This window comes from Ochotona princeps, chromosome 16 (genome assembly GCF_030435755.1).
Source record: "Ochotona princeps isolate mOchPri1 chromosome 16, mOchPri1.hap1, whole genome shotgun sequence".
In the NCBI taxonomy this organism is placed as follows: Eukaryota; Metazoa; Chordata; class Mammalia; order Lagomorpha; family Ochotonidae; genus Ochotona; species Ochotona princeps.
The window spans coordinates 15,127,806-15,153,133 of NC_080847.1; the positions used below are offsets into that span (position 1 = coordinate 15,127,806).

The 25,328-nt window shown below is 51.4% G+C and overlaps 1 protein-coding gene across 3 annotated transcripts; it reads left to right on the forward strand.

Annotated features, from left to right (window-relative positions):
- Positions 1-528: 528 nt before the first annotated feature.
- LOC101516741 (cocaine esterase-like) lies at positions 529-23,812 on the forward strand. 3 transcript variants are annotated; one of them, XM_058675066.1, is made up of 12 exons: positions 529-646; positions 18,309-18,513; positions 19,383-19,521; positions 20,137-20,270; positions 20,353-20,611; positions 21,015-21,113; positions 21,380-21,520; positions 21,629-21,709; positions 21,876-22,020; positions 22,403-22,540; positions 22,848-22,920; positions 23,356-23,811. In XM_058675066.1, the coding sequence occupies exons 1-12, from the start codon at positions 571-573 to the stop codon at positions 23,540-23,542; spliced, it is 1,677 nt and encodes a 558-aa protein (XP_058531049.1). In that variant the 5' UTR covers positions 529-570; the 3' UTR covers positions 23,543-23,811. The 3 variants fall into 3 exon arrangements, with proteins under 3 accessions (XP_058531049.1, XP_058531050.1, XP_004583976.2); XM_058675067.1 differs by lacking the exon at positions 18,309-18,513 and adding an exon at positions 3,903-4,107 and having other exon boundaries at positions 531-646; positions 23,356-23,812; XM_004583919.4 differs by lacking the exon at positions 529-646 and adding an exon at positions 15,423-15,563.
- Positions 23,813-25,328: the final 1,516 nt, after the last annotated feature.

Below are 25,328 nucleotides of genomic sequence, written 5' to 3' on the forward strand. Positions count from 1 at the left end.
CTCTCCTCTCTGTCTCTCCTCTCTGTATATCTGACTTTGCAATAAAAATAAATAAATCTTTTAAAAAATGATGAAATACATTAAAAAGAGGAGATATGAGCAGGATTAGAGAGACTGTGAATGAGCAGTGACAAGCAAATTTGTCCTTAAGCCAGGGAGAAGCTCCAGAGTTTACTCCTGCACCCCCAGAGATCATCCCATGTTCCCATCTCTAGGGATTCTCACACCTCTGCTGTGAAGGTCTCTTGGCTTCTCCAAATCCAGTCATTTGCTCTCTCCTCTCTCTTGAGGACAGTGAGCTCAGCGGCTCCAGGACTGAGGGGAGGGTCACGGAGCAAGCAGGGACAGGGTTGGGGAGGCTATGTTCACATTTGCTGGCTTTTGGGTCTGCACCTGATCTCTGCCAGGTTAGACGGGTTTCTCTAAATCCTAATCAAAGTAACTCAAAGGTTGCCTCGCCCGCTCCCTGCCCAGTACAAACTCCAGCTTGGGAATTGCCATATTCCTCCCCTACAGCACTCAGGACAGCCTCTGGGGCACACAGCGGCACACACGGATCTGCCTGGGAACATGTGGCGGCACTGGCTGTGCTCCCGGCTTGGCAGCTTCGCCTGCGGACTCATGCTGCTCCTTCTTCCAAGCCAGGGTGAGGCTCCCACGGGTGTCCACAAGGACCTGGGTCAGATGGGCAGTTACAACTGGAGAGCACTTAGGATGGTGTGGACAAATGTGAGGGTGGGTGATGGTGGGATTCTCCTCCTTGTGTCCCTGTGTGCCCAGAGGCAGGGAGAGGATCATGATTTCCAGGGACCTGAGGGGCTGAGGCCGTTTCTGCCTGTGTTTGTGGCTGACCTGGGTGCTGCGTCAAGGTGCTGCCTGCAGGTGCTGTGAACATGTGGTTAGGGCTTCTCTCACTGCGGTTTGACTCTCAGGGGCTGCTGTTGGCCAGAAGCCCCCAGCGACCTCTAAGGGGCTCCAGGCAAGACCACTTGCCCTGGGAGCACAGGCAGCATGAGGCTGCAACTGGTCTGAGGGGCCACAGAGTTCCCCAGCCCATGACTTGTCCTGGGGCCAAAAGCTTTTTTCCTTAATTATTAGTTTTTAATTTGTTTGTATTCTCATATGAAAGGCAGATATAGAGAAAGAGGAGAGACAGGGAGAGATATGTTCCATTCTGTGATTCACTCCCCACAAGGCTGCAGCAACAGGAGCTGAGCTGTTCTGGAACGAGCAGCACAGGGATCATTGGGCTGCAGCTGGTCTGTGGGGCCACAAGTTTCCCCATACACCTTACCTGGGGAAAAAGGCTTTGTTAGTTGGTTTGTTGTTTTGCTTGCTTGCTTTCCTGTTTATTTAATTAGGCAGATTTAGAGAAACAGGGGAGGAGAAGTTAAATTTTGTGGTTCACTCCCCAAATGGCCAAGGGGCGAGAGCTGAGCCGATCGGGAGCCAGGAGCTTCCTCCGGACTTCCAGATGGGTTCAGGGCCCAAGGACTTGGGCCACCATTGACTGTTCTCTCAGATGCATTACCATCCAGCTGGATGGGAAGTGTGGCAGCCGGAGATGCTGGTACCACAGGGAGAAGCTTAGCCTATAACACCATGGCGTCAGCCCCACCCCCTCCCCACAGGCTTGTGTTTGAGGCAAAGCTGAAAGTGCCCTAGCTTTACCAGGGTTCTTGGATCTCTTATCAGAAGCTCAGGCTGTGTGGGCACCAGGCTTGCCTTTGTTTACAGCCTTAACGCTTTGGGTTAAAGGCCTAGTCTCCACCCTTTCAAGTTAATCTGCCAAAAGGGATCCATACTCCTCCCCTGTGTCACCTCAAGCCCCACCTCAATCCAAACCCCTTGCTGAAATTATGCCCTTACTTGCCATTTGCCCATACTCTCCAAGGTGACCCAGTCCTTCCTGAAGGAAGAGCTACCTGGCCTTCCACTTGGCTCCATCAGTCATTTATGTATCCATTTCTTTAAGGGTTCACTTACATGAAATATAGATACACAGAAGTGTGGGATGGTAGAAAGGGAAGGAGATCCTCCAGGGGCTGCTTTACTCTCCAAAGGGCCATGGCAATTGGAGATGGGCCACGTGGAAACCAGAAATCAGAAACTCCACATGAGTGACAGGGACCCAAACATTCAGGCTGTTCTCTGTTGCCTTCCCAGGTGCATTAGCAGGGAGCTGGATCAGCAGCACAGGAGCTGGAACATGGTAGGCACTCTGATGTGGGATGCTGCTGTCACAGGCCACAGTTAACTTGCCGGGCCACAGCCCGGGCTCCAGGACTCCAACATTACTTCATGTTGCTTCCACATTCAGGAACAATATGCCTGTGTCTTGGTACAGACATGGAGTCTCCAAGAGCTATGAAAAGGCACAGGTACTCCCTGGAGGACCCAACTTCCACTCCCCTGAGACCACACAAAATCACATCCTTGGCCCTATTATGAAGAGCATGTAAGATGTTTGTTTTTTTTTTCCTGGAAATTCTTATTCTTTAAAGAAGCAATGAAGAGACCAGTGTTGAAGGGCAGAGAATTAAACAGCAAACTGCCTGGACAACATTCATATGACTGCATGTTTCAGTCCTGGCTGCTCAACTTCTAATCCAGCTACCTGCTAATGGACCCATAAAAGCAGGAGAATGTTGCTTAAGTGCTTGGGTCGCTGCCAGCCACGTGGGGCACTGATTGGAGTTTAAGGCTCCTAGCTTCACCCTGGCCAGCCCCAGCTGTTGTGGCCATTTGGGGGATAAAGCAATGAATGGGAGATTCTCCTACATGGCTTTCGCTCTCTCTCTCTCTCGTGTGTGTGTGTGTGTGTGTGTGTGTGTGTGTGTGTGTGTGTCTGTAACTACTTATCAAACAAAGAAATCTTCAAAAATAAGAAGGAGCAATTGATCACTCATATATGACAGTAAGAGGATGCAATGCATAGGTGTGTCTGCCTCACACATAGACGAAAATCTATGTGCAAATCTGCATACTAAAACTCAGGTGGAAAAATCCCAAGGACATTAATAGAGCTCAGACTCCAGCTTCTGCTTCTGTGTATGTGTTCCAGCCCTTTCCCTGAGCTTGAGGGAAGGAGAATGGGAAGGAAAAACCCTTACCTCCTTTGCACAGCCACACAAATAATGAAGTCTCTAACCTTGCAAAAGTTGGATGTCTCTGAGATAGGCTGCCACCGTGCTGGTCCTCTGGCAGTCTCCATAGCAGCAGTGAGTCCAGGAGCACCTGTTCCAGAAAGCTGAGGATGCTCAAGTTCTTTATGCAAGGTGGCATCATGTTTTCCCAGATGCCTCACAATTCTCCTGCCTCTAATGGCAATACAATGGAAAATATTGGGAAACTGATATAGTGAATGAAAGCAATGTGTGAACACAGAGTACAGACATTGGGTATTTTCTAACTATTTCTGGTATGAAATGTTAGTTGACTCTGTAATTGCTGAAGCCACAGATAGGAAGTGATCAAATACTATGAGAGGGGAAAGGTGTCTAATACTGTGGCCTTCCATTTCATCCAGGCTGGGCGTTCCTCCCTAGGGACCATTCACAGTGGTTTCCAGGGCCTCACACACAGTGACCACTGCTCGTATATCCTGGGCTTCCTATGGCATACACAGAGGGGCCCACCTCAGTCCTCACCCACTCAGCACAACCCTGGCCCAGGCTCCAGATGTCCTCATGGTCTTGTAGTCACTAGGATAGGCTCTTTCTGATCATTTATTTAGGATGAAATGAAGAAGGCTCACACAGGAATGTGTAAAGTGAGTGTGTGCATCCAGTTCCTGGGAAAGACTAGGCTGAGGTCGGCAAGGAAGTGGTTGCACAAGCACTGGGCTCAGGAGATTGCAAGTGGAAGGGGAGCCCTACCTGATTGTATCTCTCTGCCCACAGGCCAGGACTCTGACAGCCCCATCAGGACCACACACTCTGGGCAGGTGCGAGGAAGCCTGGTCCATGTGGAAGGCACCAACGTGGGAGTCCACACCTTCCTGGGCATTCCCTTTGCCAAGCCACCTCTGGGACCACTGCGCTTTGCACCTCCTGAACCTGCCGAAGCTTGGAGTGGAGTGAGGGATGGCACCTCCCACCCAGCCATGTGAGTTTTCCCAGGGGCCCAGGGAAAAGCAGGTCTGGGGTGTGTTTGGGAGTCTCTGGATGCTGGGCTAGTCCTGGCTGGCCTTCCATCCACAGCTGACAGCTGACAGCCCTACTGTGCTGTGGACTCCCACACTTCCAGTGGGCTTGCCAGGCTCCTGTCAGGCTCTTGACTCAGCTCTTGGGACTTTGAGGCCTTTGGCTCCAGGTGCTGAAAATAGAGGCAGAGACTCAGCTCCCCAAGTCCAGCTTCTGCCACATTTCTGTGCTGCCCTGGTGAGGGGGCGTTGTTCTGCGTGAGCTCCCCAGGTGGGCTCCCCAAAGCTTATGGGAGTCCTTAATCCATTAGCAGGTCATGCAAGTCCTACAATGGAAACCAGTCAAGGCTGGCATGGACTGATCTAACACACAAGTCAAGGACATTCACCAAGGACATGTGTGTGCATCACAGCTGAGGGCTGTACAAGAGTGATAAAGCTCCCAGGACATGGGCCATCCCACTGCCTTCCCTAGGGAGGGGACTGGCATCCACACACCCAGCACAGGTGTGGGAGACCCCCGTGCTCTGGGCTTGACTATGCAGAGGGACACTGAGCTCAGCACCTATAAGACTTCCCACAGAGACCCTGAGAGTCAGGCGTGCTACTCAGCCCCCACTTGCCTGGAGGGTCCCTGGAAGTCGATGCCATCCCAGCTTCCCCACAGTCTCAGACCTGTATGTTGGTGTGAATGCCCAATGGCGCAGGCTCATGAGTGATCAGTGGTGTAGGGCAGAGAGTATGGAGAGGGCCAGGGGCAATTCTGTCGCAGGCTCTGGCTTCAGCCACTACATGCATCCTTCACTAATGTCTACCTTGGGTGGTCCCAGGTGTCCACAGGACCTTGCTATGGTGGAGCAGGAAGTTGTGAACATGACGTTGACCCTGATGTCCATCCCCATGTCCGAGGACTGCCTGTACCTCAGCATCTACGTACCTGCCCATGCCCGTGAGGGCTCCAAGCTGCCTGTGAGTGGGAGGCCAGGGACAGCAGGAGGAGGGATGATATCTTCCCGCTGCTAAGCCTAAGATGAGAAAGCCTAAGATGGCTGTGGCATCACATGCCATGGATCCTGCTGATAGGCTGTTACCTTGGTGTCGAGGAAGAGCCTGTTCCCTGGGTGGGCAGATGTGCACTGAGTTTGGGGTCCTAGAGGTCTGCTTACTGCCAAAGGTTAGAATGTGTGTGCCATTGTGGGCCCAGGATACCGGCAGTACCTTAGACCCAGAAGACACAATCAAGGGGCGAAGAGTTGCACTTAGATATCAATACAGACCAAACTATGGAAAGGGGGGCCACTTTGATGGACACCCATGTGAATGATCAGAGAGACATCCCTTTCCTTTCTACCCCACAATGGGTTCTGGGGCTGACAAAGGTAAACATTGAACATGGTGGGATACAAAGATGGCAGGCCTGTGCCCTCTGATTATACCTGGGTCCCTGGCTCAAGGCCAGATTATACCATCTCTCCAATCTGCTGGCTGAGTAGGAATCTGTACAAGCCAACATACAGGTTAGAAGAGGTGTTGCCAAAGTGGGGTTCAGAAGATGGAGAGACTTATGATATTGCTCTTGACTTAAAAGGTGATGGTATGGATCCACGGAGGCGGGCTGGTAATGGGCATGGCTTCCATGTACGATGGCTCTGCCCTGGCAGCCTTTGAGGATGTGGTGGTAGTCACCATCCAGTACCGCCTCGGCATCCTGGGATTCTTCAGGTGAGCCTGGGTCTGGGCCAGGTGCAGAGGGCACGGAGGGTGCAGTGACCTTGGCACAGCCCTGCCATCCCTGTCCTTCCTACTTCTCAGCACCGGAGACCATCACGCCAGCGGCAACTGGGGCTACCTGGACCAAGTGGCTGCACTGCGCTGGGTGCAGCAGAACATTGCCCACTTTGGAGGCAACCCTGACAGGGTCACCATATTTGGTGAGTCTGCAGGAGGCATAAGTGTGTCCTCACATGTGCTGTCACCCATGTCGCAAGGACTCTTCCATGGAGCCATCATGGAGAGTGGGGTGGCCGTGATGCCTGGTCTCATCACCAGCTCATCTGAGACAATCTCATCAGTGAGTATCCCCCAAAAGCCCAGACCAGGCCCAGTGCCATCGTTACACCTCTCAAGTCCCCTGCTACTGTCTCTGTTGTGTGGACGCATGTGGACCACTAGGCACCTCAGCACTGCCCACCCAAGTGACAGCAGAGGGAATCAGGGGTCAGAACCCATAAACCTGTGCCACAATAGAGTCTAACATAGTTGTTGGGCTCTATAAAGGTGCCCCTCTGAGTTGCAGCTTTGCTCAGCTAGCTAAGTAGGTCAGCTTAACTGAGACCGAGATGATCCAGTCAGGGAGTGAGAACTAGTGGGCACCCAGACAGCAACTGTGTGCCCAGAAGAGCCCGCTCTTACCTCTGGCTGGGCCTCAAACACCCTCCTCTCCTACATTGGTGTCCAGCCCATGTGCTCCCTTCCCAGGTGGTGGCCAACCTGTCTGGCTGTGGCCAGGTGGACTCTGAGACCCTGGTGAGCTGCTTGCGTGCCAAGAGTGAAGAGGAGATGCTGGAGATGACCAAGGTGGGACCGCATTCACTGGTACAAAGGGGTGATCAGCTCTGGTGTCCTTCAAATTCCCTGAACTCCCAGCTCATGTTCATGCCTTCCTGGCCTCCCAGCCATTGATAGGGAGCCTTGGCCAGTCATGTAAGCCAGTCATGGAACCCAAGAAGTGTGTGTGTGTGGGAGTTTGAGTCCACAGCTGTGAGCCACATGTGGGAGAGTGGTTCAAGAAAAAATTTGGCTCATAAACCGCCTTGGCCCTGGTTTCCCCTAGGCCTTCAAGATTATCTCCGGGGTGGTAGATGGCATCTTCCTGCCCAGACACCCCTATGAGTTGCTGGCCTCTGCTGATTTCCAACCTGTACCCAGCATCATAGGTGTCAACAGCGATGAGTATGGCTGGTTGATACCCAAGGTAAGCACAGGCCAAGCACATTGGGAAATTGTCTCCCAGGTAAGCCTCATGGTGCCAAAGTTACTGGCACCAATCATCCCTAACTTCAGTTTTTCTGCTTACTACTCAGATCTTGGCTGCTGGAAACCCACAGAGGGAAATGGACAGGGTAGCCATGGAGAAGCTAATACACCAAACATCTGAAGAATGGGTGAGGTCCCAAGAATCATGCCTACAGAAACTTAAAAACAGAGGCTTGGGTAAGGGGTGACCCCCAGGCCAGGTCTTGATATGAGAGCTATGTCAGCTGTCTGGCTCCTTGGCAGCTGGCCGGCCCTGATTCTGTCTGTGTCACCATTGCTAGATGCTTCCTTCTGGCATAGAGGAGCAGTTGGTGGATGAGTACCTAGGGGATAATGAGGACCCCAAGACCCTCATGGCTCAGTTCCAGGAGATGATGGCTGATGCCCTCTTCATGATGCCTTCACTCCATGTTGCACGTTGTCAGTGTAAGTGCATGCGTGGATAAGGCCTCACTGGGCTGGGGCTCTGTCCAGAACTGTCTTTGTCTTTAATTTGGCTGGTCCTCTCCACACAAGGTTCCCATGTCATTCATCACAGTCTAAATTCCTGCATGTTCAGGAAATGGACACATCCGTGAGAGGACAGAAGAGGAGCTTCCAGCTACAAAGTCCAACACTAGGACTTAACCCATGCACTCCCACAGCCCTCTCCCCGGGAATTTGCCAGCACTTCTAGATCAAGCACAGTGGGCCTTGCTCTTCTGTCCCCTTGGATAGTGTGGGAAACCCAGGGAAGGAGAAGCACATGTCTCCCTGTGCACCTGTCACACAGGTTCCCATGCCCCTGTCTACTTCTACGAGTTCCAGCATTCACCCAGCTTCATGAAGAACTTCCGCCCACACCACGTGAGGGCTGACCATGCTGATGAGCTTCTCTTTGTCTTCAGATGCATTTTCTTTGGGGGAAAAGGTGAGGATTCCTCAAGCTAGAGGCAGATGAGGAGCTTAGCTCTCCTCTGGGTGTACTGTGTCCACTGCACATATGTCAGGGCTGAGGCTCAGATGGGATCAAGCACCCCAAGTCTCACAGCTCCCAAGACTGAGCCAGGACTGCATTGTGAGTGCTCCAGACCTGGCTCCCTCCCCTCTGGTGGTTCGTGGATGAGTGTCTAACCTAGACCAGACACACTGGTGAGTGTGGTCATGGTAGGGCAGCAGGTCTGGGCTGGCGAGTTGGTCAAGGTGGGGCATCAGGCCTGCACTGGCCTGAGCTGACCCTGTGTCTTTCCCCGCTACAGTGACTTTCACTGAGGAGGAGGAGCTGCTGAGCAGGAGGATGATGAAATACTGGGCCAACTTTGCTCGCACCGGGTGAGACACCCCACCTCCCCCCCACCTCCCCAGTTCTGTGGGACCTCCCCCATGGAGACCTCAGCAGCAGCCAAGTGTCTTTAATCATGTGACAGTGCCTCCTTAGTGGCAGGGCCCACTGGCACTCCCAGGGCTCCTGGTGACCAGGAACAATCTCCCCATTCAACCCACCCCGTGCCCTGGACTTGGCCAAGACCTATTACTCTCAGACTCTTCCCTTTGGAGTGAAGGATCACAGTCCAGTTAGCAGGTCCCCACATGGAGATAACACCAGGGGAGGTGGCAGCTCTCCTATACCTGCAAACTCATACCCCACCGCTCTGGATCTGCGTGATAGCCTGGCCTGGCCCTACCTGGGCACTCAAGTAATGGGGGTAAGAGCTCAAAGGACCAATGGGCCCACCTTCCTGACCTCTCTTTTGCAGGAACCCCAATGGCAAGGGCTTGCCATACTGGCCTGTCTTGAACCAGGAGGAGCAGTACCTGCAGCTGAGCACACAGCCTGCAGTGGGCCGGGCCCTGAAGGCCCACAGGCGCCAGTTCTGGACCAAATATATGCCTCCAAAAATACAGGAATTGATGGGGGCTGAGCAGGAGCACACAGAGCTATAGCTGCTCAGGTCTACATGAGGACCATGTCCCACCCATGGGCTGTCACTCGGTACACCCTTGTGGAGGACCTGCTTCCCTAAGGCTCCCTGCCCTGTCTGCCCTGGGTGCCCACCAACAGATAAACTCAACAGCGCCCCTGAGGCTGTGTAGTAGGTTCCCTTGGAAGCACACCTTCATCTCCCACTGCCCCTGGGTCCCCTGCCCTCATCACATCCTTATCCTCCTCCTCCCTACTCCCTCTACTCCCCTCCCAGCCCAGTCCCTGACAACTCAGTGGGAGCTGCTTTGGGGGTTGTTGTCCACCCCTGGGTGTCAGAAGCCCTCATCCTCCTCCTACCACATCCTACGAACTCACATCAGTAAGCAGCCCATAGGGGACCTGGGACTGGAGCCACTGTGTCCTGATGTCCTCAGGCTGCCAAGAGTGGCTTCCTCCCATTCCCTCCATGTTGTCATAAATGCAGGCTCCTTTTCCTTACAACTGAGAAAAGATCATCCAGATAACCATGCTACACTCTCACGCAACTGGAGACTTGTGGTTCAGGTATCAGGAGCATTCACTGCGTTAAACACGGAGGTTCAGATACACCTTCCACTGTGTTTTTGTTTCCATGGTTTTGGATTTTTACCCAGAGGAGGAATTCTTGATAGTATGGTAGCTTCAATCTCATTTTTATAAACCTTCGTGAATTGATTTCAAAATTAAAGTAAGTTACACAAATGAAGAGAGAGAGAGAATCTTCCATCCACAGGCTCACTCCCCAGATAACTTCAACTATCATGTATGAGCCTAAACAAAACCGAGCACTTCGTCCAGTTACCATGGGGTACCAGGATCAAAAATACGTAGAAAATCTTTCGTTACTTCTCTCAGGCCATTACCAAGGAGCTGGATTTGAAGTGGAACAGCAGGAACAGGACCAACACCCATCAGAAGGCCATGTTGCAGCCAGTGGCTTTGCACACTATACCACAATGCTGGATATAATTTCAGCTTTGAAGGAACTTCCATAGAGCTTCCCATGAGGTGTCTACTATGTCCCATCCCATTTCACAGTATAGAAGTGTCCTTTTTTCTCCATATACCTGCCGGGATTGACAAGTTTTCTCTTCTATCAGAATGACTGTAATGATTTCAATAGCTCTAATAATTAGTGATATCGAGTACATTTTAAATATATTTGTTGGGGGCCAGTACTGAGACATACTGTCTTGTACATGTATCTTTGGTTGTATTCCTGGATGCTCCACTGCTGACCAGCTCCTTGATAACATGACTGGGAAAGCAGTAGAAGATGGTCTCAGGACTTGGGCCTCTTGCACCCATGTGAGAGACTTGGAATGAGCTCCTGGATGCTGCCTTTGGCCTGTCTTCAGTCTGACTTAGCCATGGTCTTCATGGCCATTTGGGAAGTGAAACAATTTATGTGAGATATTTTTCTGTCTTTCCCTCCCTCTTTCTATAGCTCTGGCTTTCTAATAAAATAAATGCTTAAGCACACTCATATACGTATATATAAGTTATTTGTTGGTCTTCTATATATTTTGCTGTTGTAAATATGTATCCATACATTTTGACCATTTAAAAAAAATCTATCCATTTGAGAGGTAGAGTCAAGGAGAGAAAGATGAATAGAGGGAATGAGAGCTCTCATCCTCTGAGTCTCTTCTCACATGTGCCTGGAAGCCTGGACACCAAAGCAGAGAGCTGTGAACTCCATGCAGGTCTCCCACGTGGGAAGCTGGGACCCAATCATTTGAACCATCTCCATTGCCCAGCAGGGCGCTAGGGCTAGGAATGAGAGTGTGGGGGCCAACAAAGACACAAGAACATGGAACATAAACTTCCTCCCTGCATCTTAGCCACCAACACAAAGGCACTCCATGATCTGCCCACTTCCTGCATGGCTTGCTGAGTTGAGCTTTCTGTATCTGGACAAGTCTTCTTTACCAGGGGAACAGTGTGATAATGAGCCTCTCTTCCCCCCTGCTGCTTGTGTCTTCACAGTGCCGATGATGTTCTTGTGGTGTGAGCCTTCTTAGTTAGATGGAGCCCCACTTGTGTATGAATGCTCTGATTGCTTGTGCTTTGGAGTTTTCCAAAAACATTTTGCCCTACTTGAGGACTTCAGGTGCTACGAATTTAAAAAGAAAACAAAAAAACCAAAAACAAGTTGCTGAATGTTGCCCTTATATTTACTGCTTGTAGTTTCATAGTTTCAAGTCATCCATTTCTCAGATAGAAAGAAAAAAAAAGTTTTGAGTGATTTTCCTGTGTGCTTAAAGATAGGGATCAAATTTCACTCTTGGCATGTGACTATCCAGGTTTCCCCAACACAGTGTATGTCGACAATGTACCATCTCTGAGATAAGTTCTTGGCATCTTTGTCAAAAATATGTTCCCTGGAAATATTAGGTAGCACGATACACGGCTTGCCCTACTGGGCACCAAGCCTGGGCACTGTCACAGGCCCAAGAGAATGAATCTTCAGCCAGGTTCCTGCCACCTCAGAGGGAAGAATGAAAACAGAAGGATCCTAGGGCACACAAGCAGGATTGACCAAACAAAAAAGAGGACAAAAGCTGAGTGAGGGCCACTCCACACAAAGAGGTACCCATCCTGACTGGCCAGAGAGTCCTCTGGGAGCAAATAGAGGAAGCAGCTGCCCAGGAAGGAGTCCCAGGCACTGTCATGGGCACATTGCCATCTTATATTCTTGTTCATGAAGAAAAGGTGGTGCCTCAGTAGAATAAACAAGCAGTAAGGGACCTGCACCTGTGGGACAATTCCTGGCATTTGTGGTGCTGCCCTTTTCCTGGGTCATCAAGGTGTCTCCTTCCTGATTGTGATGAGGCACACATGCATCTGGGCATGGTGGGTTAGACCGACTGACTGGAAAGGAATGGACTCACAGGGCAGGGCTCCCAGATCAGCTGTGTCTATTGAGTTCCCTGCTTGGATGACAAGCAGGCTTCCCTGTCAAGGGGAGAAAAGAACTGGTGTCAGTTCTTGTGTGGGGACACAAGAAACACTGGGTTCCATCAGCACCAGGCAAGGAAGGACCACAGGGAGTAGAACAGGGAGGACAGATATTCTCAGGGCCCAGAAGTAGGGAACACCAGTGTGGAACCTGAAGCCTCGAGGGTAGGAGCAGTCGCAGCTCCCAGCCTTAGCTCCGAGGCCTCCCTTTCACCCAAGTGAAACCTCAAGTCCAATTCTTGGTCAGTAGCTTGTTAAACCTCCTGCTTCCTCATAAGGCCATCTGGGTTGTCTAATCACAGCTCATGGCTGCTTGCAGTCTATTCTGACACTGCAATCGGCCGTGACTCCAGGACTGCTTTCATGTAAGATTTACCTTGCCCCACCCCAACGGAAACCTCGACCACTCCCTGCCTCTCTGCCCAGGACAAATTCTGCCTGGGCTACACCCTGCTCTGTCCTCTGAACTCTGGCGGAACTTCTGGGGGCACACATGAGCAGCACACACAGAGACCTGCCTGGGACCATGAGTCTGCACCGACTGTGCACACGGCTCAGCGCCATGGCCTGTGGGCTCCTGTTGCTCCTTGTCCCAGGCCAGGATGAGACTCTGGTGGGCAGCCATGGGGACCCTGGTAGGATCTGGAGTAAGAGCTCCAGTCAGTGGGAGGGCCAGTGCCTGTGAGGTGGTGGGAAAGGTTGGTGGGTGCAATAGAGACACCAAGGGGTGAGCCCAGCAGGAGGCTCTGAGTGAAGCTGGTCAGGGTCAGCCTTGGGACAGGTGCAGGGGTGGATTCTGAGGCATTTCCTTCCCGTGACTATGACCACACTAACGCTGACAGTCAAAGGAGAGTTGTAAACCTGGCTTTCAGTCTCTGCCTACCCCCATTCCTACCCACATGCCTCATCTACTCCTTCAGTGTAACTGGATCTGGGAACTACAGAAGCCTCAGGTTCCAATCCTAGAGCCCTTCTGAGACATGAAGGATCCCACTACCCCATGCTGCTGTCTCGGGCATAGGTGATGGCGCCCTATATGCCTAGCCTTGTTATCAAAAGCTCAGGCCATGTGTTTAAGACACCAGCGGTGTGTCCTTGATCCTTTATGTGCTCATTCAGAAGGCCCAGGACCAGAGCCAGCCTTCTAGATCAACAGGTTAAATCATTGCTTGTAGTGCTGCATCCCACATTTGTGTGCATTCCAGTTCTGCCTGCTCTTTTTCCAAACCAGCTCCCTCTGCTAATGCACCTGGGAAGGCAGATGGTCCCAGTGGTTGGGCCCAGGCACCCATGGGGGAGACACAGATGGAGTTCCAAGTTCCTGGCTTAGGACTGACCCAGCCTTGGCTGTTGGGGCTGTTTGGAAAGGAACCAGCAGACAACTCTCTGTCTCTTCCTCTCTTTGAATCTCGACATTTCAAAAAAGTCTAATGGAATCATGACTCCTTATGAAGGACTATACTATTGTAATAATATGTGAAAATCAGGGAATTTTGGGTGTAGGGGGAAGATCCCAGGACCTACAGAATTGTACCATAAAATTCAAAATAAATTCTAAAAAGTAAATAAATTTATAACAAACATTGTAAAAATAGCCAAAGGTCCCACACTCTGTCCCTGCCATTTCCCAATAACCTGTCAGCAGCAGTCCACACTCCTTCTTCTGGGCTCATCTGACAGGCTCCCTCCCTGCCTGCAGTTGCTTGGTCTCTCCCAGATGACCAGGATATTCTAGGCAGAAGGCTCAACCCCACTCTGTGTGGTTCCCATTAAAATCATGTGTGGGGCAGTTTCCCCTCTCAGAAAAAAACAGTGTCCCTGGGTATCCCGGGAGTCCATGACCTTATGCTGACATCTGCAGATGCTGCCATCCTGGGTACAAGTAGCACCTGTGTAAAAGCCATCTGTGTCCTCCATGTTTTCCCATTTCAGCTCTAGCTCACCTATCACTAATACAGCATTACATTGTTTCAGTTTCTGTGGCACCCTATGTGCCATTTTGCCTGTATGTATTTTTGCAACTGCAATCCAACCACTGTGTATTCTTCACCTCCTACCTTTCTTACACATTAGTGACCATTACTGTCCTCTCTACTGTATGGTACCAACTTGGTTAGCTTCTAAAGTGAGTGTAGACCCAGTGCTGTGTCGCAGTGAGTTAAGTCAGTGTCTGTGAAACCGGCATTCCATGTGGGCACCTGTTCAAGCTTGACTATTCCACCTCCGATCCAGATTCCTGCTAATGCTCCTGGGAAAGTAGCAGATGAGGGCCAAAGAGCTTGGACTCCTGCATTCATATGGGCTCCTGCCCAGCTTCAAACTGGCCCAGCCACGGCAGTTGTGGCCCCTCAGGGATGAATCAGCAGATGGAAGATCTCTCTCTCTCTTTCCCCCACTTTTTGTAATCTTGCTTTTCACATACATAAAAAACAAATAAGCAAACAAAAAGACACGTAAAAGTAAATGTGAATGTGCTGTTTGTCTTTCTGTGGCTGACTTCTCTCATTCAACAGGGAGCCTTCCATGTAACCCTGTTGCCACACATGATAGAATTTCATCTTGATGGATGAATAACACTCCATGGTGTGTCTATGCCACAATCCCTTCCATATTCATTGGTTAGTGAGCTTGACTTCACTTGCTGTTTCCACAAAAAAACGCTGCAGCACTGGTTTCTCCCAGAAGTCCACTTTGTACTTCCCTTGGATGCTGCCCAGTACCAGGAGTGTGGATCACATGGTAGATGTAGAGCCATTGCATAAGGGTTGAGTTTCCAGCTCCTGGCCTGCCTTGCCCTGGCACAGACCTAACCACTGGGGGTCTGTGGGGGCTCTCCTTCTCAGATACCTAAGCAAAAAAGAAAAAAGAGAGAAAATGAATAAAAAGGAGCCATGACTGTGGTAGAGAGGAGCTGTGAATTAGCAAGCACAAACAAACTGGATCCTGAGCCAGCAAGGAGCTCAGAGTACTCAGGGACAATCACTCCTCCTGGGGCTCACTCCTGAACCCCCAGAGAAAATCATCCCATGTCCCATCTCTGGGGATTCTCACACCTCTGCTGAGAAGGCTTCCTGGCTTTTCCAAAGCCAGCCTTTTGCTCTCTCCTCTCTGTGAGGACAGTGAGCTTAGTGGCTCCAGGCCTGATGGGAGAGTCTCACAGAGCAAACAGTGACAGGGACAGTGTGGTGGCCATGTCCACATTTGCTGGCTTTTGGGTCTGCACCTGAGTACTGCTGGGTCGGTCAGTTTCCCTTAAACCTCAAACTCCGCCTCTGTGATGTTCGCTCCACCCACTCCTTGCCCAAGCCAAACTTCAGTCTGGGCAATGATCAGCTCTGCCCAGGGGCACCCAGGGCAGCCTCTGGGTCACACAGCTGGGAGCACACACGGACCTGTCTGGGACCATGGGACCCTACCAGCTTTGTGTGAGGCTCAGCGCTATAGCTTGCTTCCTCCTGCTGCTTGTCATCCCAGGACTGGGTAAGGCTCCCGCGGGTGGCCTGGTGCTGGCAGGAAGGGCGTGGGATGATGGGATATTACCCTAGATCGCTGTGTGTGCCCAGAGGCTGAGAGAGGATCATGGCTCCACTGAGTCAGAGACAGAGAGAATGGAGACTAATAGAAGGGGAGCAGCTTGTGGAAGATATTCTGGGGGAGTTTCCTGCCTATGTTGGTGGCTGACACAGGTGCTGTCCCTAGGTGCTGCCTTCAGGTGCTGTGAGCATGCGGTTAAGGCTTTTCCCACTGTGGGTTGACCATCTAGGGCTGCTGTTGGCCCAGCTGAGATCCCCAGCTGCTTCTGAGGGGCCCAGGCAAGGTCACTGGCCCTGGGAGCACAGGCAACAGTGGACTGCCAGTGGTCTGAAAGCTCACAGGTTCCCACAGTCCATGCACATGCCCAGGGGGCCAAAGGCTTTTTAAAAAAATGTGCTTATATTCTTTGAAAGGCAGATTTAGAGAAACAGGAAAAAAGACAGGAACAGAAATCTTCTGTCCTGGGATTGATCCACAAATGGCCACAAAGGCAAGAGTTGTGTGATCTGGAGCCAGGAGCTTCCTCCAGACTCTCATGGGGACCAAGGATTTGGGCCACCACGTAACTCTTTCCCAAGCACATTAGCATCGAGCTGGATCAGAAGTGGAACAACCTGGCCTCAAACCTGCACATTTGGAATTCCGACACACTGATGGCAGCATAGCCTATATCACCCTAGTACTATCGCCCCCCCTCCCGTGCTTGTGTTTGAAGGCAAAACTGACAGTGTTCTGTGCCTGCCAGTGCGCTTGGATCTCTTATCAGAAGCTCAGGCTGTGTGGGCACCAGGCCTGGGTATGCTTTGACCCTTGTGCTCTGGGTCAAAAGGCCTACTCCCCACACTTTCCCAATCTAATCTGCCAAAAGAGATCCACACTCGTCCTCCCCTGAGACACCTCACTCCCCTATTCCCCTCAACATCTCACTGAAATTCCACCCTTACCTACTCTTGCCCTACTCTCCAAGGTGGTCTTTCTGGAGGATAAAGTACCTGGCCTTTCTGATGGCTCTGTTACTCATTTATGTATCAATTTCTTTAAGGATTTACTTACATGAAAGATTGACTTATGACAGTAAAGGAGAGGTAGAAGCAGGAGATCTTTCAGTGGCTGGTTCACTCCCCAGAAGGCCGTGGCAGGTGGAGATGTGCTACGTGGAAACCAGGAATGAGAAACTCCACTTGAGTGTCGGGGCCCAATCACTCAGGCTGTCCTCTGCTGCCTTCCCAGGTGCATGGGCAGGGAGCTGGATCAGAAGCAGAGGAGCTGGGACTCTTGTGGGTGCTCTGATGTGAGATGGTGGCATCACAGGTCACAGTATTTCATGCTCGTTCCACATTCAGGAAGAATACACCTGTTTCTTGGTGAGGGCACAGTCTCCAAAAGTCTCCAGATTTTCCCTGGAGGACCACACTTCCACTCACCTGAGAACAGCAAAAAATTGCTTACTTGATCCTATTATGATAAGCATATAGCTCTTTTTTTCTCCTAAGCACATTCTTATGCTTTAAAGAAGCAAAGGAGGCAACAGCATTACAGTGCAGAGCAAGCATTCCATATGAGTGCATGTTTGAGTCCCAGCTGTTCCACTTCTGATCTGGCTAGCTGCCTATGTACCTGTGACAGCAGCAGAAAATGATCCAAGTCTTGGGCCCCAGACTGATACCCATGTAGGACACCCAGATGGAGTTTCTGATTCCTGGCTCCACCCTTGCCAACCTCAGGTATTGTGACCATTTGGGGAGTGAACCAATGAATGGGAGATTCTCTTTCTCTTGCTTTTGTTCTCTCTGTGCATGTGTGTCCCTCTCTGTGTAATTGTGCCAATGAAATACACAAACAAATCTTCAAAAATAAGGAGCAATCGATTGCTCAAAATCAGCAAACCACCATGTATGACAATGATAGTATATAACATGTATGTGTACATATGCACGCACAGATGTACAAGCTCTAGATCCAAATCTGCACACTCACAGCTCAGGTGGAAAAAATCAAAAGAACATTAACTAATGCTCAGACCCCAGCTTCTACTTCTGTGTATGTGTTAGAGCCCCTTTCCCTGAGCCAGAGGGAAGGGCAATTGGAAACAAAATCTTTTGCCTCCTTTGCACAGCCACACAAAAAATAAAGTCTCTAACCTTGCAAAACTTGGGTGTCTCTGAGATAGGCTGCCACCGTGCTGGTCCTCTGGCAATCTCCATAGCAGCAGTGAGTCCAGGAGCACCTGTTCCAGAAAGCTGAGGATGCTTAAGTTCTTTATGTAAGATGGCATCATGTTTGCCCAGATGCCTCACAATTGTCCTGACTACAATGGCACTCAGCCTGGGGTTCCCTACCCAGGGACCATTCTGGTTCCCAGGACCTCATACAGAGTGCCCACTGTTCCAATGTCCAGGACTTTCAGTGGCATTCACAGAGGTGTTCACCTCAGTTCTCGCCATTCAGTGCAACCCTGGCCTCAACTACGGAAGCCAACATGGGATTGTGGTCATTAGGCTGGACTCTTTCTGATCATTTCATTAGCATGGAATTGGGAATACCCACTCAGGAATATGTAAAGTGAGTGTGTATACATCCGTGTCCTGGATAAGACTGGGCTGAGGACAGCAAGGAGACAGCTGCAGAGGCAGAATAGCTGGTGGGGCAGCAGCTGGGCATACTTCCTTAATCATACCTCTCTGCCCACAGGCCAGGACTCCACAAGCCCCATCAGGACCACGCACTCTGGGCAGGTGCGAGGAAGCCTGGTCCACGTGGAAGGCACCGACGTGGGAGTCCACACCTTCCTGGGCATTCCCTTTGCCAAGCCACCTCTGGGGCCACTGCGCTTTGCACCTCCTGAACCTGCCGAAGCTTGGAGTGGAGTGAGGGATGGCACCTCCCATCCAGCCATGTGAGCTTTCCCAGGGGCCCACCCAGGGTAGCATCAGGTCTGGGGTGGGCATGGGAGTCTTTGAGTGCTGACCCAGGTCCGGCTGCCCTTTCACCCACAGCTACCAGCTGACATCTGCCAGTCTTCTATGTGCTGTGGACTCTGATGTGAACACTTCCAGTGGGTTTGCCAAGGCTCTTGCCAAGATCTTGGTTCAGGTCTTAGGATTCCGAGGCCTTTAGCGCCAGGTGTTGAAGATAGAAGCAGAGACCCAGCTCCCCAAGTTCTGCTTTGCCACATCCCTGTGCTGTTAGGGCACTGTCCTGGGTGAGCTCCCCAAGTTGGATCCCCAAACGTGTAAGAGTTCCTGACTGCCACAGTAGTTCCTATGGTCGCTGAGATAGGCACCAGTGCAGGCTGGCACAGCACTGAGCTAACTCCCGTTCCAGAAACAGTGCCCAAGTTATGTGTTTACATCACGGGTGGAGGCTGTCAGGAGTGATAGGCTCCCAGGATGTGGGCTATCCCACTGCCTTCCCTTGGGAAGAGACGGACATCCACGCACTCGACACCTGTGTGGGTGGCCCCATGCTCTGAGCCTAACTGTGCAGAGAAACACAGCACTGAGGTCAGCATCTGCAGGTAAAACTTCCCACAGAGACCCTGGAAGTTGGTGCAAAAGTTCCCTCAGAGACCCTGAAGTTGGTGCCAACCCATCTGCCCTGCAGTCTCAGACCGGTATCCAAGTGGCTAGGGATGTAAGGGTGGACTCATGAGTGAGTGGGGTGCAGTGGGGGAGGGAAGACAAGGTCAGGGTCAAATATGGTTTCATGTTCCATCTTAGGCCACTGCATGGCCACTGCACTAACATCTGCCTTGGGTGGTCCCAGGTGTCCACAGGACCTTGCTATAATGGAAAAGGATGTAGTGGATACAACATCGACCCTGCTGTCCATGCCCATGTCCGAGGACTGCCTCTACCTCAGCATCTATGCACCTGCCCATGCCCATGAGGGCTCCAAGCTGCCTGTGAGTGGGAGGCCAGGGGCATCTTGGAGAGGGAAGACATCCCCCGCTGCTGGAGGATGGAAAGGAAGAGATGACTGTGGCATCACGTGCCATGAATCCTAGAGAGATGCTGCTCCCTGTGGGGTCTAGGAAGTGCCTCTTTCCAGGTGTGGGCAGCTGAGCCCTGGGTTTGGGGTTTCAGAGGTTGAGCTGCTGCCAGAGGTCAGAATGTGTGGGCCTGGTGGGCCCAGGACAGCTGCAGCACCTCGTGCCCAGGAGATGCCCTCAGATGACTGAGGGCTGCACTTGATGTCACCACACACCCAACCCATGGGAAGGGTTGCCACTTTCATTAGCATCCATGTGCAATGATCAGAGAGCATTTCTTTCCTTTCTACCCCTCAGCGAATTCTGGAGTTGTCAGAGCAAGTGTTTAACATGGAGTGGGATTCAAAGATTGCAGGCCTGGGCAGTTTGATCACACCTGGATCCTAGGCTCAGGGCCAGAATCCTGTCGTCTCTCCAAGCATCTAACTGCATGGGATTCTGCACAAGTTAAAGCATGGTTCAGAGGATATGTTGATAAATTGGGCTCAGGCTATGGGAAAGCTGATGATATTACTCTTAACTTACCAGGTGATGGTGTGGATCCACGGGGGTGGGCTGGTTATAGGCACGGCATCAAATTATGACGGCTCTGCCCTGGCAGCCTTTGAGGACGTGGTGGTGGTCACCATCCAGTACCGCCTCGGCATCCTGGGATTCTTCAGGTGAGCCTGGGCCTGGGCTGGGTGCTGAGGGAGGAGTGGCCCCAGCATAGCCCTACCATCCCTGTCCCTGCCTACTTCTCAGCACCGGAGACCAGCACGCCAGTGGCAACTGGGGCTACCTGGACCAAGTGGCTGCACTGCGCTGGGTGCAGCAGAACATTGCCCACTTTGGAGGCAACCCTGACCGGGTCACCATATTTGGAGAGTCTGCTGGTGGTGTAAGCGTGTCCTCACATGTATTGTCACCCATGTCGCAAGGACTCTTCCATGGAGCCATTATGCAGAGTGGGGCGGCCGTGATGCCTGGCTTCATTGCCAGCTCATCTGAGATGATCTCCTCGGTGAGTGTCCCCCAATGGCCCAGCCCAGGCCCACAGCCATCAGCGCCTCTCTCAGGGCCTCTGCTACTGTCTCTGTTGACTGGGCACACATTGAATATCAGGTGCCTCAGCAATTCTTACCCCAGGGATGGCTGAGGGGTTTAGGGTCAGAACCCATATACCTGTGCCTTGGTAGAGTCTGAGACTGTTCTGGGCTGCCCTTCTAAGTCCACCTTGTCTGCAGCCAGGTAAGCAGGTGCAGCTTACTGAGGCCAAGATGCTCAAGTCAGGAAGGGAGGTTGATTAGTGGACAGCCAGGCTGCTGTTGTGCACCCATGAACTCTTCTCCTGCCTCTGGCTGGGCCTTAGGTACCCTCCTTTTTCTCCTCTGTGGAGTTCCAGAACCTATGTGCTCCCTTCCCAGGTGGTGGCCAACCTGTCTGGCTGTGGCCAGGTGGACTCTGAGACCCTGGTGAGCTGCTTGCGTGCCAAGAGTGAAGAGGAGATGCTGGAGATGACCAAGGTGGGACCGCATTCACTGGGACAAAGGGGTGATTGGTTCTGGTGCCCTTCAAACTCCCTGGACTACCAACTCATGTTCATGCCTTCCTGTCCTCCCAGCCTTTGATGGGCAGGCATGACACTCCATGTAAGCCAGTCACGGGAGCTCTAAAGTGTGAGTGTGTGTGGGCTGGTGATTTGAGCCCACAGTGGTGAGCCAAGTGTGAGAGAGTAGTTCAAGAAAATGTTTGGCCCACAAACCTTCTCCACTGCCCCGGGTGTCCCTAGGCCTTCAAGGTCATCTCTGCGGTGGTGGATGGCATCTTCCTGCCCAGACACCCCTATGAACTGCTGGCCTCTGCTGACTTCCAACCTGTCCCCAGCATCATTGGTGTCAACAATGATGAGTACAGCTGGATCCTCCCCAAGGTGAGCCCAGACCGAGTTCCCTATCAGCCCATCTCCCAGGCAGGCCTCAGGATGATAGAACTCATGACCCAATCACCCACAACCCATGATCCTCTGCTCACCACTCAGTTCTTGGAAACCAGAGACCTCCAGAAGGAAATGGACAGAGCAGCAGTGGAGATGCTAATACATCAAAATTCTGAGGAATGGGTGAGGTCCCAAGGGTCATGCCCTTAAAACTTAGTAACCGAGGCAAATACCTCTGGGCTTGGGTAGGAGTTGACCACCGGGCCTGGTCTTTATCTGGGACTTATATCAGCTGCCTCTGTCCCTGGCATCTGGCTGTCTCTGACTCTGTCCTCATCCCCTGTGCTAGATGCTGCCTCCTGGCATAGAGGAGCCATTGGTAAATGAGTACCTGGGGGACAATAAGCACCCAAAAACCCTTATGGCTCAGTACCAGGAGATGATGACTGATGCCCTCTTCGTGATGCCTGCGCTCCACGTCACACATTTTCAGCGTAAGTTCATCTGTGTCTAAGGCGCAAGGGCAGGATTCTGCCCAGAACTGTCATTGTCTTTAACATGGCTGGTCTCCTCCACACCAGGTTGCCATATCGTTCATCTCAGTAGGCCTCTGCTAGTTCCTGAGATAGACAACTCCACCAGGGGACAGAAGAGGAGATGTGGTGGGAGCAGGGTTGAGGAAATACACTGTGTCAATATTTCCCAGCTGCAAAGTCCAAGACCATGGCTTAACACAGGAACCTGGCTCTGCTTTTTCCCCCTGAACTCCACTAGCACTCTCTGGGTCAGACAGAATGCGCATCTTTCTGCTGTCCTCTTGTGTTGTGCAAACCCAGAGAGGGGAACCAACTGTCACCCTGTGCACCTGCCACCCAGGTTCCCATGCTCCTGTCTACTTCTATGAGTTCCAGCATTCGCCCAACTTCATGAAGGACTTACGGCCGCCCTCCGTGAAGGCTGACCATGGCGATGAGCTTTTCTTTTTCTTCAGATCCATTTTCTTTGAGACAAAAGGTGAGGCTTCTTCCTTCCCCATCGTGGGGATGCAGAGCTTGGCTATCCTGAGGAGGTTATCTGCCCACTGCATGGATGACAGGGTTGAGACTCAGAAAGGATCAAGTACCCCCAGTCTCACAACTCCTGGGGCTGAGACACGACTGCAGCATGAGTGCTCTAAATCCTAGCCTCTGTCCATCACCCCAATGAATGTCTGGCTAGAGTGCAGAGCAGTGAGCCTGCACTGGTGAGTATGATCATGCGGTGGGCAGTGGGCCTGCCTTGCCCTGAGCTGACCCTGACCCTGTGTCCTTCCACGCTGCAGTGACTCTCACTGAGGAGGAGGAGCTGCTGAGCAGGAGAATGATGAAGTACTGGGCCAACTTTGCTCGCACTGGGTGAGTCGCCCCACACCATCCCCACCTCCCTAGGGCTGTTGGGACCCTCCCTCTGGAGAGCTCAGCAGCAGCCAAGTGTCCTTAGTCATGTAACAGCATTCTCCCCAGTGGCAGGGCTCATTGTCACACACAGGAGTCCTGGAAACCAGGGACACTCTCCTCATCTACCCATACCTGTGTCTTGCACTTGGCTAAGAGCTGTTGTTCTCAGGCTCTTGCCTTGGGAATGAAGGACTACAGAGTCCACTTAGCAAGTCCTCATGTGGAGCTGACACCAGGGGAGGAAGCAGCTCTCCTCGAACTTGGAAACCCATCCCCCATAGCTCCTGACCCTCATGGTGGACTGGCCTGTACTTAGCTAGGGCGCTCAGCTCTCAGAGTTTAAAGGCTCACAGTCCCCATTTTAACCTCTTCCTGATTCTTCCTTGTCTATAGGAACCCCAATGGCGAGGGCCTGCCACACTGGCCCGTCTTGGACCAGGAGGAGCAGTATCTGCAACTGAGCACACAGCCTGCAGTGGGCCGGGCCCTGAAGGCCCACAGGCGTCAGTTCTGGATCAAATATCTCCCCTCAGATATACAGGAATTGATGGGGACTGAGCAAGGGCACACAGAGCTGTAGCTGCTCATGTCTAATGGGTGACCCTGGCTCCACACACGGGCTGTCACTCAGCTGCCCTCCATGTCTTTTGGCACACCATTGTGTAAGACCTGCTGCCCAGAGTTCCCTGCCCTGAATACTCTGGATGTCCTGTGCCAGTTGTACTCAACACCACCCCTGTGAGGCTGCGCCCATCAGAAACCCACCTTCCTCATCTCGCACTGGCCCTGGGCCCCTCCTGCCCTCACACCTCCTGCTCCACCTGTCTGTTATCCTCCCAGCCCTAGTTCTTCTCCACTCAGTGGGAGCTTCTTGGGTTGTTGCCTACCCATGGGTGCGGTAGCCCTATTCCTCCTCCAAGCACACCCTACAACCCCAGGTCTCTAAGTGACCAAAATAGGACCTGGGCACCAGGAGTTGCTGTGTCCTGATGTCCTCAGGCTGCCATGAGTGGCCTCCTCCTGTTCCCTCCTTGTTGCCATAGATAAAGGGTCCTCTTCCTTATGGCTGAAAAATACTCATCCTGGTAACCCTGATGCATTCTCATGCACCTGGTGACTTGCAGTGATTGGGTCAAGACTATTCACCTCAATAAAGGTGGAATGCTAATACCTGTTCTAGTGCATTTTCATTTTTGTGGTTTTTGATATTTACTCAGAAAAAAATTCTTGAGATTATGGTAGCTTCAATTTTACTTTTATAAAAACCTTTGTTGATTGATTTGAAAACTAAAGACATTTATAGAGATAAAGAGAGAGAGAGAGGATCTTCCATCCACTGGCTCACTCCCCAGATAACTTCAACTATGATGTATGAGCCTAAACAAAACCCAGCACTTCGTCCAGTTACCATGGGGTACCAGGATTGAAAATATATAGAAAATCTTTTGTTACTTCTCTCAGGCTGTTACCAGGGAGCTAGCCGGATCTGAAGTGGAACAGCAGGAACAGGACCATGTTGCCATCAGTGGCTTTGCATACTACACCCTAATTTCAGCTTTGGAGGGACTTCTATAGAGTTTTCCAAGAGGTCTCTAATGTCATATCCCATTTCACAGTGTAAGTGTAGAAGTTTGCTCTTTTCTCCATATCCTACCAAGATTGACACATTTTCTCTTTAATCAGAATGGCTGTAATGATTTCAATGGCCCTAATAATCAATTTTAAGGAATACATGTTGATGTTTGTTAGGAGCCAGTACTGAGGTGGAGAGTCCCGTAGGGGTGTTGATTCTATTCTTGACTGCTTCACTGCTGATTCAGCTCCCTGCTAATGTGCTTGGGAAAGCAGCAGAAAATGGTCCAAGTACTTGGGCCTCCTGGACCCATATGAGAGACCTGGAAGAAATTCCTGGCTCCTGGCTTCAGCCTGGCTTCAGTCTGGCATAGCCCTGGCTGTTGTGACCATTTGGGGAGTGCATACTCCTTTTTTCTGCCTCTCCCTCTCTCTCCAGCTCATTGTTTCAAATAAGTAAATAAATCTTTAAACTCAGCACACATAAGATATTTGTTGGCCTTCTGTATATTATGTTATTGCAAATATTTGGCCATTTTTCAAAACAAACAAACAAACAAACAGACAGACAAAAAAACAGAAAAACTCTCCGTTTGAGAGGTAGAAGCAAGGAGAGAAAACAAATAGAGGAAAAACTAGCTCTCATTCTCTGAGTTACTTCCCACATATTCCCGGAGACCTGAATGCCAAAGCTGGGAGCAGCAAAAATGATCCAGGTCTCCCACATGGTGTCTAGGACCCCATCATCTGAACCATCTCCATTACCTAGCAGGAAGCTAGGCCTAGGAATCAGA